This window comes from Psammomys obesus, unplaced genomic scaffold (assembly GCF_907164565.1).
Source record: "Psammomys obesus unplaced genomic scaffold, mPsaObe1.curated_primary_1811, whole genome shotgun sequence".
Classification (NCBI taxonomy): Eukaryota; Metazoa; Chordata; class Mammalia; order Rodentia; family Muridae; genus Psammomys; species Psammomys obesus.
In genome coordinates this window covers 8,539,510-8,555,328 of record NW_026596433.1, presented here as the reverse complement: position 1 = coordinate 8,555,328, position 15,819 = coordinate 8,539,510, and the positions used below count along the sequence as shown (strand labels likewise).

The 15,819-nt window shown below is 37.1% G+C and overlaps 1 protein-coding gene across 2 annotated transcripts in view; it reads left to right on the top strand.

Moving 5' to 3' along the window:
- The window catches only part of Glra3 (glycine receptor alpha 3), a 172,591-nt gene that overhangs the window by 137,864 nt on the left and 18,908 nt on the right, over window positions 1-15,819 (top strand). For both annotated transcript variants that reach the window (XM_055597881.1, XM_055597880.1), the window contains exons 6-7: window positions 4,047-4,184; window positions 5,804-6,018. In XM_055597881.1, coding sequence (XP_055453856.1) covers window positions 4,047-4,184; window positions 5,804-6,018 — 353 coding nt within the window. The remainder of the gene's footprint in view (window positions 1-4,046; window positions 4,185-5,803; window positions 6,019-15,819) is intronic.

Here is a 15,819-nt window from a genome sequence, read left to right as displayed (position 1 = left end):
TTTTTTTTTTTTTTTTTTTTTTTTTTTTATTTTTTCTTTTTAGTTACATTTTCTTAACTCCGTGTCCCAGCTGTATCCCGCTCCCTCATTCCCTCCCCAACCCCACACTCCCTCCCTGGTCTCCTCCCTGCCCCTTTCCAAGTCCCCTGATAGGGGAGGACCTCCTCCCCTTTCATCTGTCCCTGTTTTATCAGGTATCTTCAGGGCTGGCTGCAAAGTCCTCCTCTGTGGCCTAACAGACTGCTCCTCCCCTGGGGGGAGGTGTCAAACAGCCTGCCCTTGAGATCCTGTTAGAAATAGTCCGTGTCCCCCTTACTTTGGAAAACTACTTGGTTACTGAGCTACCACAGGCCACATCCGAGCAGAAGTTCTAGGTTATATCCATAGATGGTCCTTGGTTGAGTTTCAGTCTCAGAAAAGACCCTGTGCCCAGATATATTTGGTCCTTGTAGAGCTCCTATCCTTTCCATATCATACTAACTTCCCTTCTTTCATATGATTCCCTGCACTCTGCCGAGGGTTTGGTTATGAGTCTTAGTGTCTGCTTTGAAACACTGCTAGGTAGAGTCTTTCAGATGCCTTTTGTGGTAGACTCCTGTCATAAGTTCAAGTCTTTGAAGAAAGAAATTGAAGAAGATCTCAGAAGATGGAAAGATCTCCCGTGCTCATGGATTGGTAGGATTAACATTGTGAAAATGGCCATCCTGCCAAAAGCAATTTACAGATTCAATGCAATTCCCATCAAAATACCAACTCAATTCTTTACAGACCTTGAAAAAAAGATTCTCAGCTTCATATGGAGAAACAAAAAACCCAGAATCTCCAAAACAATTCTGTACAACAACAGATCATCTGGAGGTATCTCCATTCCCGATCTCAAGCTGTACTACAGGGCAACAGTAATAAAAACTGCATGGTATTGGCATAGAAACAGAAAGGAGGATCAATGGAATCGCATAGAAGACCCAGAAATAAACCCACACACCTATGAATACTCAATATTTGACAAAGAAGCCAAATCCATTCAATGGAAAAAAGACAGCATCTTCAACAAATGGTGCTGGACCAACTGGATGTCTACATGCAGAAAAATGAAAATAGACCCATATTTATCACCCTGCACAAAACTAAAGTCCAAGTGGATCAAGGACCTCAACATAAAACCAGATACTCTACATCAGCTGGAAAAAAAAGTGGGAAACAGCCTAGAACTCATTGGCACAGGAGACAACTTCCTGAACAGAACACCAACAGCGCAGGCTCTAAGAGCAACAATCAATAAATGGGACCTCATGAAACTGAAAAGCTTCTGTAAAGCAAAAGACACTGTCATCAAAACAAATAGACAGCCTACGGATGAGCATTTCTTTAAGTGTTTCTGTGCCATTCAGTATTCCTCTGTCGAGAATTCTCTGTTTAGCTCTGTTCCCCATTTTTTAATTGGACTACTTGGTTTGCTGCTTTTCAGCCTCTTTAGTTCTTTGTATATACTCGATATTACTCCTCTGTCAGATAAAGGGTTAGTAAAGATTCTTTCCCAGTCTGTAGGCAGTCGTTTTGTTTTGATGACAGTGTCCTTTGCTTTACAGAAGCTTTTCAGTTTCATGAGGTCCCATTTATTGATTGTTGTTCTTAGAGCCTGTACTGTTGGTGTTCTGTTCAGGAAGTTGTCTCCTGTGCCAATGAGTTCTAGGCTGTTCCCCACTTTTTCTTCTAACAGATTTAGAGTATCTGGTTTTATGCTGAGGTCTTTGATCCACTTGTACTTTAGTTTTGTGCAGGGTGATAAATATAGATCTATTTTCATTTTTCTGCATGTGGACATCCAGTTGGACCAGCACCATTTGTTGAAGATGCTGTCTTTTTTCCATTGAATGGTTTTGGCTGCTTTGTCAAAAATCGAGTATTCATAGGTGTTTGGGTTTATTTCTGGGTCTTCTATGCGGTTCCATTGATCCTCCTTTCTGTTTTTATGCCAATACCATGCAGTTTTTATTACTATTGCTCTGTAGTACAACTTGAGATCGGGGATGGAGATACCTCCAGATGATCTGTTGTTGTACAGGATTGTTTTGGAGATTCTGGGTTTTTTGTTTCTCCATATGAAGCTGAGAATCTTTTTTTCAAGGACTGTAAAGAATTGAGTTGGTATTTTGATGGGAATTGCATTGAATCTGTAGATTGCTTTTGGCAGGATGGCCATTTTCACAATGTTAATCCTACCAATCCATGAGCACGGGAGATCTTTCCATCTTCTGAGATCTTCTTCAATTTCTTTCTTCAGAGACTTTAAGTTTTTCTCAAACAGGTCTTTCACTTGCTTGGTTAGTGTCACCCCAAGGTACTTTATGTTATTAGTGGCTATTGTGAAGGGTGTTGTTTCCCTAATTTCTTTCTCGGCCCTTTTGTCTTTGGTAAACAGGAGGGCTTCTGATTTTTTTGAGTTGATTTTGTATCCTGCCACTTTGCTGAAGGTATTTATCAGCTGGAGGAGTTCTCTGGTTGAATTTTTGGGGTCGCTCATATATACTATCATATCATCTGCGAATAGTGACACTTTGACCTCGTGAAGCACTCTTTTATTAGAAACTCAATTGCTTTTAATTTGGGGTTTTACTGAAAGGTATTCTTGTATAAATAAATCAGTTGTTAGGTATACAGCACTGGTTCTCAACCTGTGGCTTGCATATCAGATGTTTGCATTATAATTCATAACAGCAGCCAAAATACAGTTATGGAATAACAATGAAAATAATTCTGTGGTTGGGGGTCACCACAATGTGAGGAGCTATATTAAAGGGTCATAGCATTAGGAAGCTTCAGAAGCACTGCTCTAGAGAATAATCTTATAATTACACATCTCTTTTTGAACCCAAATTTAGACATGTTACACTTCCATTTGTATTACCATACAAACTCTACCAAATATTTATTGCTCCACAATAAGCCAAGATACCGATGGTGCCTGTGAATAGTTATGAGCTGAATCAATGACCATCTAAGAGGTTTGGTCACTGACAGTGCTATCTCCATTGCCCATGGAGTGCACACTGCTAAGTACGCCCAATTGCCTGGACTGTTAGATCAGATTCCACTCTGGTAGATTCTGGAAGAGCATGGAGAGTGATGAGTTCACCTTTAACCATTGCCTAACCTATTCACAAAAGCTGTAACAAATCACTGCATGAAAATTTGCTACAAACTTCTCTGTATACAGCTTCATAGATGTGGCTGATTTACTAATTTAACCAATTGACTTAATTCATGGGTCACATCATGTCTACTTTCTCTTTCAAACTCTATGGAGTTGACTGATCAGTGCAATAACAGCCCTGTTCTCATCAACATAGTGTCCTCCACTACAATAACACTGGCTCATAAATGTTCATGATTTTTTATTCAGCTGGAAAAATATACATTCTGCTTATATTAAGCTCCTCCAAAGAGAAATATGCTGCTTTAACTTAATATAAGCTGCTGACTTACTGAAAAACTCATTTGTTAAGTCTGTGCTGAATTCATTACCACCGTGTCAAAATAATGCATGCATACTTTTTAATCATCTCTACCAAATAGAAGATGCCTACATTTTAAGATCATTTTGTTCATGTTTGGATTTGGGATACAGAAGTAGGTAAATAAGGTGAAATTATTAAAGCAATGGAGGCATCCAGCATTAGTACTTTCCTCAGAGATATTTATGTGCTTTCATTCATTTCTACAGAGGTACTGTTTGGCTTTATTGAGTAGCCCTGGAAGTTAACATAGCAAAACAATGTTAAAAACTACTGAATTAATCCAAGAGTTTCCCATCCTAAAGAAAGAATAAATACTACCTTCCATGTTGTGTTCTTATGATCCCACATCCTTGCTTTACATTACTGCTGATTGGCTTTTGTGATGTAGAATCAGGTAAACCACTGTTCAACTGGCAGATAACATCACACTGATCCTCTCATTCAATGTGACTATACAGGAAAGTTTTTTTTTTCTCCTATTTGAATGCCTTCCTTTGGCTATAAATATTTCTATAACATTTTGTCTAGTTGGATACACAATGAATGATCTCATATTTGAATGGCAAGATGAAGCACCAGTACAAGTGGCCGAAGGACTCACTTTGCCTCAATTTCTGTTGAAAGAAGAAAAGGATTTGCGATATTGCACTAAACACTACAATACAGGTAGGGACTGAATATTTTTATTTATGCTTTTAATTTATGATCTTATAATATACAGATTGTTAAATGTATAATGTTTTAATTGTAACTGTTTTAGCTTACGGAATACTTATGAAATATAAAAATGAATAATTTCAAAGTATATGAATGCTTTTACTCATTGTATCTTGTCATACTTAATTTGCATGATACCAAAGAAATGCTTGATACGCAGTTACACTTGAAAATTCATATGAAAGAACATATATGTGGGTAATATGATGATAATAAATGTGCTTTTTTATTTTTATAGAAAAATAAACTATTGATGGAAGTAAACAGTATATATGCTAACAGAATGACTTGCTTTATATAATATAATTTGCCATGTTTCCATATATTCTGAAACAAGTTTCTATTTTTTCTATTTTCTACTTATTTTAATATTCTTATTAATTTCTATCTGCAGTTACTTACTGGACTGATAGGGGAACCTTGTATCTCAAGTAGATATCATATTTAATTAACACCAATATATTTAACTAATACCAGTGTGATATTGTACCCTTCTGAAATCTACCAACTTTTCTTAACTGTTGTGGGCTATTCCCATAAGCCTACTCCAACAAAAAATTACACTTAACTTCCCACAATTGAAGCTTCTGCCCGATGAGATGTGTGTATGACCTGATGCTAGTATGCTCAGATCAGCAGTTACTCTCACTATTGCATTACAGTAAAGGATGATTCATTTTGGCCTCAGCATTTTCCAGAATTGTGAGCTCAGTTTTTATATTATAAAGTCTCCAGTCTCTCTTATCTCCTTAACTAACTCACAATATCTAATTTTTAAAAATATCATATTCAATTCAAAGATGAAAGTGTTATCTAATGTTTTCAGCAAGTACAAGGTCAATATCTTGGCATAATATTCAGGAATAGCTGCCCCTAGCCTATCAGGTCTCATCAGGACTGGCTGCATTGTCTTCCTTTGTGGCCTGTTAAGGCTGCACTCTTCCCAGAAGGAGGTGATCAAAGAGCCAGTCACTGAGCTCATGTCAGAGAGGCACAAAGGCACATATTTAAATGGTGATTGTAACTCATTTGTTTTTCAGTGGGTTTTAAAATTATCTTAAAATTATTAATGCAAAATAACACATATTTACTCTTGTATTATTATTAATGAAACCAGTCATCTTCAGTTATTAACACTTACAGGAAATCTAAATATTCCTGAAACAAATAGCAGCTGCCTAAAGAAGCATATGAAAGCTCTAGAGACAACATATAGATAACCTATAGATAACCTCTACACAGTAAACATGCATTGTCCTACCCACCTCAGAACAAGCAGCAGAAACTGGAAAGAGATCTCCGTGTACTTTAACATGTAAAAAAAGCTACTTGAAGATGAAAATAGGATTACATACCATGTCCTAGAGGTGTTTCCTCCCTTGTCTTATTGCTTCCAGACACAAACAGAAAAAAAAAAAAAACAATTTGACTATATGACTTAATGTCCCTCATTTTATCAGAAAATCTTACAATAAAATTATTGTAAAGATTAAGTCATATTTGATTATTTTATAACATAACAAACCTGACTTTTATTTAATTGTTACATTTATTTTATGAACAATTAGGAAAGTTTACATGCATAGAAGTGCGATTCCATCTTGAGCGGCAAATGGGCTACTACTTGATCCAGATGTACATTCCCAGCCTTCTGATTGTCATTCTATCTTGGGTTTCATTCTGGATTAACATGGATGCTGCCCCAGCAAGGGTGGCTTTGGGCATCACCACGGTGCTTACTATGACCACACAGAGTTCTGGATCCCGGGCTTCCCTGCCAAAGGTAAGTGTCCAGAGGGGACATGCTTATGGTGCATGCATAAAAATATTGACAGATTGGTTGAAGGAAAATATTTTACAAAAACAGTGATGCCTGCTACTCACATAGTGTGGAATGGTGTCAGTATTTAAATGTCAACAGTCGTTTTAAGCACCATGGAATTTTTTGCACCTATATATGTAAACACTTAATACATATTGAAAATTATTTAAATTAGTCTGCATGATAATTTAGCTGCTGAAATAATGCATAGATATGTTCACATATATACACATAGATAATCATTTTATATTATTTTATTAATATATGCTTAGAACATAGGCTGAAACACTGATAGCTGTATGTGTTTATAATGTATTACCAAAATTGCTTCCAGGAAAACATTATAGTCATTATTAACCATCAAGAACTGTATCAGATTTCCATAGTACTACAGCCTGGTTTCCATTATCTTGTACCCGTGTCTTCTAGCTCCTAGGCAGCTGTAGGTCAATAAGCAAAAGTGCTTATCTTATTTTATATTTGTGTGAATTCTAATCATTCAGAAATAAACTGAATAAAGTCTGAAAAAGCTTAAGTACCTCTCTTAATAAGCTACAGAAAGATAAGAGGTTTTGTTTATCTATTTAGCCAGATAAGAATAGAAAATTGTTCTTATAAGACTATTTCTTAAAGTTTCCAACATGATATCATATTATTTTTTCTTTAAATGATGAACTTCCATTTAATAAAATAATATTAGCTTCTCATGAATGTTTGAGACTGTACCTGCTCCTTGAGATAAATTATAAATGTACTCACAGTCGCCTTGTGTGCTCTATGAACGGTTCTGGCTTAATCGATTAGGTAAAAATGTCTAAGTAAATAAACTCTGGTCACAAGATACGTTATCATTGCAAATGTTACAGAAGACAGAAAGATTTGGTGTTGAACAAAGTTCTCTTTTTATCAATAAGAATTAATCATTGTCTTTTAAAATAATCTCTTCTGTTATTAACACTTACTTGTACATTTTTTAAGTAGTCCAAATTATTTTTCATAACATATTCCCTGTGAGAAAACAATAAACTTGCTTATTTGTAAAATCATAAGCACTGACTTCCAGTGCTTATGAGTTTGTTTATAAATGTTCTAAGGAGTCTGGGTGATAGTGGAAACTTCATGATCCAGTAGTAAACAAAATGTACTCATGTCTATCTTATTCTTCAGCTATCTGGAAATAACTTATTCAAGCTATAAGTTATGTAGCTCAAATATAAAAAAGAAAAAAGACAGAATATGCTTTATTTTAGAATTTAATGGATGTTATGGGACACAGAAGAGAAGTATTCAAGACACAGAGTGGGGCAGGACTGGGAAAGTTAAAAAGGCATGAGAAGAAATCAATAAATTAAGATGGAAAATGGGGATTAAAGAGGATAAAAGGAAAGGCAGAAGTCAAGGATGGTGCACACAGGTGTGACAGTCGAGTCATCACCAACACAGGATGAAGGAAGACAGAGTGCTTTAAGGCTCTTCTTAAGGTTGAGACATCCATAAGACTGACAGATTAAAATGCCAAAGCCCAAGAGCTCCAAGACTTCTGATTAGGAAACCTAAGCCTCTGACTTTTGAGACTAAAAGAGGGACGTGGCAACAGACTAGAGGTGATTTTGTTTCATGAATAAAATCCCAGAAATCAGAAAAACAAAACAAAGGACAACAAAAACAAAACAAAGCAAACAAAAAGGGCTCTGTGTTTGCTTCTCTTCCTCCAGCTAAAAATTTAGCAAAGTTATTCAAAAACTTCATTCTTTTCTTATTTTTCCGGGTCTATCTCATGCACAGAATAGGTCCATTTGCTTAAAGGCAAAACTCATTTATCCAAAGACTTTCTCTTAAATTCAAATCTCAACATTGTGTCATCAATTTTCAATGTGGAAAAGCAGTCATCCTTAAGAGGAATATGCTTGCATCATGAGTAGAAGAGTTGGTACTTAGCCATTTGTGTTTTAAAATTAATATCTAGTTCAAGTATAAACATCTAAAAACTAAAAATCTAAAAACTCATGATTAGCTTTAGGTATTTTTCTGCCATACACTTGTATTCATACAGTACAACTTCAGCAAGGGTAAGAGAATATCTGGATTGAAAGTTCATCCAAACTCTACTCTTAGCACAAAGTACTGAATTTCTTGACCCAGGATTGTCTCTGTCTTATTTTATTTGCAATTAGTCTACATAACAAATAATACCAAAATCGTATATGCTTATGATAGTCTTTCTTGCACATGAACTTGTGAATTATCTTTGTCTCTTTGGACTTTCCTGAGATTGAAAGAAAGTTGTCTTGGGTTTAGACTGTGGAGTGGTTTGGTTTTCCCCTATAATTTCTTCTGGTAGTATCTATGGTTACCAGCCATCTGCCCCACACCCTCCACTTGGAAGTGTGCAAGAATGAGAAAGCAAGCAGGCACAAAATACCTTTGGTTTTAAGTGGGTGTATAATTTCTCTTCTCATTCCACAAATTATACCAGGGTCCACGGCCAAACCCAAAGTCATTAAGATGAAGAGTGTATCCCATGCTCAAGGAAGCTCGGGGGGAGAAGGAAGAAAAGTAGTGGTTACTAGCAAATAATGCTTTCTGCTAAAACTGTGTGTCTTTTCTTAGACTACACTGTAGTTCATTCATATAAATTTTAAAAAGGGCATCAAAGGTGAGATGGATGTGGAGACAGAGGAAGGAAAATTCTGAGGGGGATTCTATGTGGATTTCTCTCACTTTACCCCTACCACTCCAGCTGTCTTATTTACAAAACAGCTGATAAACATAAAAAGACAAAGAACGCTTGGAAACCTAAATAATTAAAATTATCACAGAGGTCCAGAAGCCTCTATCCCACACAGGTTGCAAATTCTAGACTAAAGCATATTCAAGGGTTGGAGGACAGTACCTTGAGCCTACTTTTTCAATTACTCTCCGTTTTTGTTCTATCTGCTTGTGAAACCCACCGGAAGAAGCTTTATGAGAGGACAATGCATCATTTACACATTTCCAACCTCATAAACTAACTTTGCATACGTGTGTCTATTGAGTATCACAGACACATTTAAATGACATGAGCTTTTTAATTATTTACCCAATACTTTGTTTTAGAAAGCAGGGGACTATGCAACTTCATCTTTCTGCTATAGCATGAAAATTCCATTGAATTACACTTTACTTCTGCTTCTCTATTTTATCCTCTGGAGTACCACAATCTGTATTTTTCTTCCATACAGTATAAGGAAAACAGTGGTTCCTGAAAAAAATACAAAAACAGTTTTATCACCAATTATAGACAAACTGTAATTAATATAAACTGAAATCAAATCATTATATGTTTTTTAATAATTACGTTATGCTGGCATATGGATGACCTGGGAGTTGTTTAAACAGAAAGAGTAAAAGATAAAAAATAGAAGGAGTTACATTTACCTCTTTTTTTAATTGATTAGCAAACACACAATCTTCATGTTCTAAAAAGTATTCTGTGGTTTTAAACAGAAAGTTACTTATTTGTAGCTAAGGGAGTCCCTACAGGAGTTATGCAGTAAGCTAACTTCTGGAAGAGGTAAGAACCCGGAGCAGATTGATTTGTCAACCTGGAGCATACTTCAAGGAGTCTAAAGCCAGGTGGTTTATTTAAACACAGTATAATTTGGAAAAAAAAAAAAGTTTCCTGTAATACAATCACCAATGCACAAGAAATGTAATTACCTTGAAACTCAATGCACTGTATGTGTGATTTCTTCCCAAAAGAAGGGTTCTGGAGATATGCTAGCTATACTAACTTAAGTGCCTAAGGGTCTGGCCTGGTCTCAGTCATACAGATAGCATAGAAGTCATTTGAGCTATTAGCCACCTCTGGTGCTGATTTTTTTTTTATTAATTACACTTTATTCATTTTGTATCCCCCCATAATCCCCTCCCTCCTCCCCTCCCGATCCCACCCTCCCTCCCCTTTCTGCATGCATGTCACTCCCCAAGTCCACTGATAGGGGAGGTTCTCCTCTTCTTTCTGATCTTAGTCTATCAGTTCTCATCAAAAGTGGCTGCATTGTCCTCTACTGTGGCCTGGTAAGGCTGCTCCCCCCTCAGGGGGAAGTGATCAAAGAGCAGGCCAATCAGATTATGTCAGAGGCAGTCCCTCTTCCCATTACTATGTAAACCACTTGGACACTGAACTGCCATGGGCTACACCTGTGCAGGGGTTCCAGGTCATCTCCACGAATAGTCCTTGGTTGGAGTATGATTTTCTGGTGCTGATTTTAAGAGGTTGATATGGCCTGGCCCAACAGATAACAAATACCAGGCTGTTAAAGCCTTCCAGATCTCAGCTTTCTGGGTGAAAGAACAGGTTTTTCACCTTTTCCATTGTAGATCTATGAATTTAAGGATCTTCCTGTATTGCTCCCAACATGTATCAATATAAATGAGTTGCGAGAAGCATATAATAATCGGGCTTTCTTATCATTTTTTCAGTGGAAAGCTATTCACCCATCAGGGTTTTGTCCATAGTATTTAAATTACAAATACAGTTGACAGATACTACTTCAATCAAGTTTAGAAAAAATAGACACACATGGGTTCATTTTTGCTTTATTATGGTGACATATCCTAAACTGAATTTTCATTTTATGATAGGCCATTTGAATGTGAACAATGTACTCAATTAATTATTTAATATTTTTACTTTAATAATATTAATATTTCATACATGCTAATTTTAGAAAAAGAGAAAAAAGGAAAATGAAAGGATCATTTACCCAAATCTTTCTCATTCAATCTATATTATATAATGCATCTTAGGCTAAAGTGTTTTATCATTAATATAAAAATATCTTATAAATATAATTTCTAAGCATGGATGGGTCCTATAAGAAGATGAAATTATGCGTATTTGTGGCATTTTCTCTTGTTACCTTTATTAGGCTCAGTGCGTCTTAATGAGCTTAAAATTTACAATTTAGTAAACATTCTTTCTCTGTTTTACATATAGACAGAGCTATTATATGATTTTTTTCAATTTATTTGTTTCTATTTTTGAGATTATAAATGCAGCATTTCTCACTTTCCTCAACTTTCTGCAACCCTCCGCACACATATGCTCCCCACTCTCTTTTAAATTCACGCCTTTTTACTGACTGCTATTACATGCATATAGGTATATACACATATGTATATTTTTAAGTTGAAAAGAAAATTCCAAAGTCTATGTTTTCATAACAGCACTCTATCATATATATCTACATATATCTATAGATAAAAATCAGTACTTAAAGGGCCCTTACAGATGTCATCTATCTCTATGTTTGAACTCACAGACAACACTCTTAGACACCTGAGCAAAAGGAATTAGGGAGGAGAGATGATCATAACAATAAGCAGACAGCTGCAGAGTGCAAAATCTCAGCCTGTAAAGACAGGAGCAAGAAGTCACACACTTAATTTCACTTCGAATGAATAGGTCAAGAGTTGTTATATTATGCATGCTAGGAAGTCTAATGGCATTCTCACAAGAAATATCTCTTTCATGACATCTAGATTTATTTTACATTTTCATGTAAATGTTAAAAAAAACTTTAGTTACAGACTGTAGAAGATAGGGAAGTAAAACTCAGGTAACTGAGGCTGGAGCCAATCAGAGCTAACTATGACCTTCACAGTCCTTTGGTCTTCCCCTGGTTGACTCTTTCGTGGACTGGGAGGATGATTCTAGTCCATCTCACCAGATGCAATGCACCTGAGGATGGCAGGCTTCTCTGCTGAATTTTATTTCTTAAAGCGAAAACCCTTACTGTGTGTGACAAATGTTGCATAGGAAGCATTATGGGTTTACTATAGATGTGTGGATAATCAGACTGAATGTCGCATCAGTGCAACTAATGAGAGTCATCTCCAGGGTAACTGGTTAAAACTTTCAGAATGTTAACCCTCTAAATATCTCTCACTGTCACAACCACCTAGTGCTCCCTTCTTTTTTTTTCTTTTTTTTTTTATTCTTTATTAATTACACTTTATTCACTTTGTATCTCCCCTGTGGTTCCCTCCCTCCTCCTGTCCTCCTGTCTCTCTCTTCCTCCACCTTCGGTATGCATGCCCCCCCAAGTCCACTGATAGGGGAGGTCTTCTTTTCCTTCCTTCTGATCCTAGTCAATTAGGTCTCATCAGGAGTGGTTGCCTTGTCTTCTTCTGTGGCCTGGTAATGTTGCTTCCCCCTCAGGGAGAGGTGATCAAAGAGCAGGCCAATCAGTTCATGTCAGAGACAGTCCCTGTTCCTATTACAATGGAACCACTTGGATACTGAACTGCCATGGGCTACATCTGTGCAGGGGTCTTAGGTTATCTCCATGCATGGTCCTTGTGTTTCAATACCAACTTTGTTTTAAAGCACTGTTTATTCTTTCACTTTGTAGTGATTACTTCATGTCTGATATTGGGTAACATTCAAGTGTATTTCAGAATAATATTTCTCTTATAAATATTATAAATAAGAGATAATATATTTCTTATAAATAAAATGGGAACTTTTTATGTAGGATCTCACATCATGGTGAATAAACTAGGCATTTTGTAAAATTCATAGAGATCAGCAATAAAATCTCAGCAAACAAAGCAACACACAAATTTCCAGCATGTTTTGGGAAACAACATTTGTCTGTGTGTCTGAGCCACTTCCTTCTTCCATGGTCAGACTTATCCAGCATCATTTACTTGACATTTCTTGAACTGGGGAAATGTCCAAAGATAGATTGCCATTAGAGGAAGAACAAATTACCTGACCCCAAAGCATATGCTACAACGTTCTGTAATATACGTTTCCTTTCTTAGGAACACAAATTGTAATAGAAGAAAAACTGAGTAAATAATCACTCTCAAATGACTCATGGAAATTTGCCTTATAGATGTCTTCATGAGGCTTAGGCAGAGCTCTGCTTTATTCAATTTCTTTTGTTGTTGTTGTTGTTTTGCTTTTAGAGACAGGGTTTCTCTGTGTCGACCTCGCTATTTTGGAAGTCACTCTGAAGACAAGGCTGACCTCGAACTCAGAGATCTGCCTGCCTCTGCCTCCCAAGTACTGGAATTAAACGCATATGCCATCACTGCTTGGTGAAATTCTTATTCTCAAATTTAAGCTTTGAAGTGCATCTGAAATTTTATTTGTAAAAATAATTGATGAGCACTAGTCTAGGTAGTAATTAACAAGCCACACCCAACCTATCTTTATCCATTAATAAATTGTATCTGAGAAAACACCAGATTGACTTCCAAAGTGGTTGTACCAGTTTACATTCCCACCAGCAATGGAGGAGGGTTCCCCTTTCTCCACAACCTCTCCAGCATGTGCTGTCACTTGAGTTTTTCATCTTGGCCATTCTGATGGGTATAAGGTGAAATCTCAGGGTCGTTTTGATTTGCATTTCCCTAATGGCTAATGAGGTTGAGCATTTCTTTAAGTGTTTCTCTGCCATTCGATGATCCTCTATCGAGAATTCTCTGTTTAGCTCCGTTCCCCATTTTTTTAATTGGGTTACTTGGTTTGTTGCTTTTCTGCTTCTTTAGTTCTTTATATATACTGGATATGAGTCCTCTGTCAGATAAAGGGTTGGTGAAGATTCTTTCCCAATCTGTAGGCAGTCGTTTGTTTTGATGACGGTGTCTTTTGCTTTACAGAAGCTTTTCAGTTTTATGAGGTCCCATTTATTGATTGTTGTTCTTTCTCAGACAATTAGGAGTAGTGCTACCTCAAGACCCAGCTATACCACTCCTAGGTATATACCCAAAATTTGCTCACGTACACAACAAGGACATTTGTTCAACCATGTTTGTAGCAGCTTTATTTGTAATAGCCAGAAGCTGGAAACAGCCCAGATACCCCTCAACTGAAGAATGAATGCAGAAATTGTGGTACATCTACACAATGGAATATTATTCAGCAATGAAAAACAAGGAAATCATGAAATTTGCAGGCAAATGGTGGGATCTAGAAAAGATCATTCTGAGTGAAATATCCCAGGAGCAGAAAGACAAACATGGTATATATTCGCTTATATAGACCTACAAGATATGATAAACATAATGAAATCTACACACCTAAAGAAGATAATCAAGAAAGCAGACATGGGCGAAGATGATCAATCCTCATTTAGAAAGACAAATGGGATGTGCATTGAATGTATGACAGGAGTCTACTGCAGAAGGCATCTGAAAAACTCTACCTAGCAGTGTTTCAAAGCAGACACTAATACTCATAACCAAACCCTCGGCAGAGTGCAGGGGAGTTAGTATGATATGGAAAGGATAGGAGCTCTACAAGGACCAAATATATCTGGGCACAGGGTCTTTTCTGAGACTGACACTCAACCAAGGACCATCTATGGATATAACCTAGAACTTCTTCTCAGATGTGGCCCATGGTAGCTCAGTAACCAAGTAGTTTCCCAAAGTAAGGGAAACAAGGACTATTTCTAACAGGATCTCAAGGGCAGGCTCTTTGACCTCCCCATCCCCCCCAGGGGAGGAGCAGTCCTGTTAGGCCACAGAAGAGGACTCTGCAGCCAGCCCTGAAGATACCTGATAAAACAGGATCAAATGAAAGGGGAGGAGGTCCTCCCCTATCAGTGGACTGGGAAAGGGGCAGGGAGGAGACAAGGGAGGAAGTGTGGGTTTGGGGAGGGAATGAGGGAGCGGGATACAGCTGGGACACAGAGTTAACAAAATGTAACTAATAAGAAAAAATAAAATTAAAAAAAAATTGTATCTGTGGGCTGTAGCATACAAATGTTTTGGCCTCCTGGTAATGCTTTGGATCACCTTAGTAAGTTACAGTGAAGACATGTGTCTTGGCAGACCTCTCAACATTAGCATCCGGTTCCAAATCTACAATATAGTTCCCCCAATGTGCTTGTCAGTCCACAAAACCTAACTCTGCTCTTGAGAGGTCTTATCAAAATCTTGCCTTGGTGTGCTGACTGGACTTACAAACTATTTTTACAGTGATAGATACAACCTATCTATCACTCATGATCAGAGAGTACAAATGAAGTTATTTCAGAACTAAACCTACAAGTGAGTGATCAATTGGAAGAGACTGAACACTAGAAAAGTAATCAGGTGCTTTCTATGCTTAGAAGGACACTGCTCTTTCTCTCCATCTCTCCTTTCTTCTCTTTCTCTTTTTCCTCCCCTCCTTCTCTCCTGTTCTCTCTGTCCATCTACTATTGTTCTTCTCTTCTATTTCCTCTCTCTCCACTTTGAAACAAAGGTTACCTCAAACAAAGTCATTTCATGGGTGAAGTAGCATGTAGCCTTTCTGACTTTACTGTCTGTCTCTAGACAACTGTGTTCTTTAGATTAAGAAGTGCTGTGTGGCCGCATTGTTGTGATCTAGTATTTGTACCTCCTTGCAACTGACTTACTATTTTTACCTGGCAGTGTGGCTTTAAAAAACCCTGGCTACATTCCAGGCACCCCGACCCTTCTGCCACCATAACTCACATCTTCTTCCTAGAAGTTAGTGTGTTTAGCTCTTTAATGAAGCTTCTTTTACAACTATTACCTTATAATATTCAAAATAGCACAGCTCCTGAGCTAGTGGAGATTACTGCATTTGTTTCAGAACAAAAAATAGAAAAACCCTCTGATTTCCTCTGTGCTGTGCCTTTCTTGGAAGTTTCTGTTTTTGTTTTGTTTTGATTTGTTTTGTTTTAAGTTAAGGCTGACTCTGAATAGTTCTCATTCCTGAGCTTTAACCAAAATGACCCATGCCCCCTCAATCCT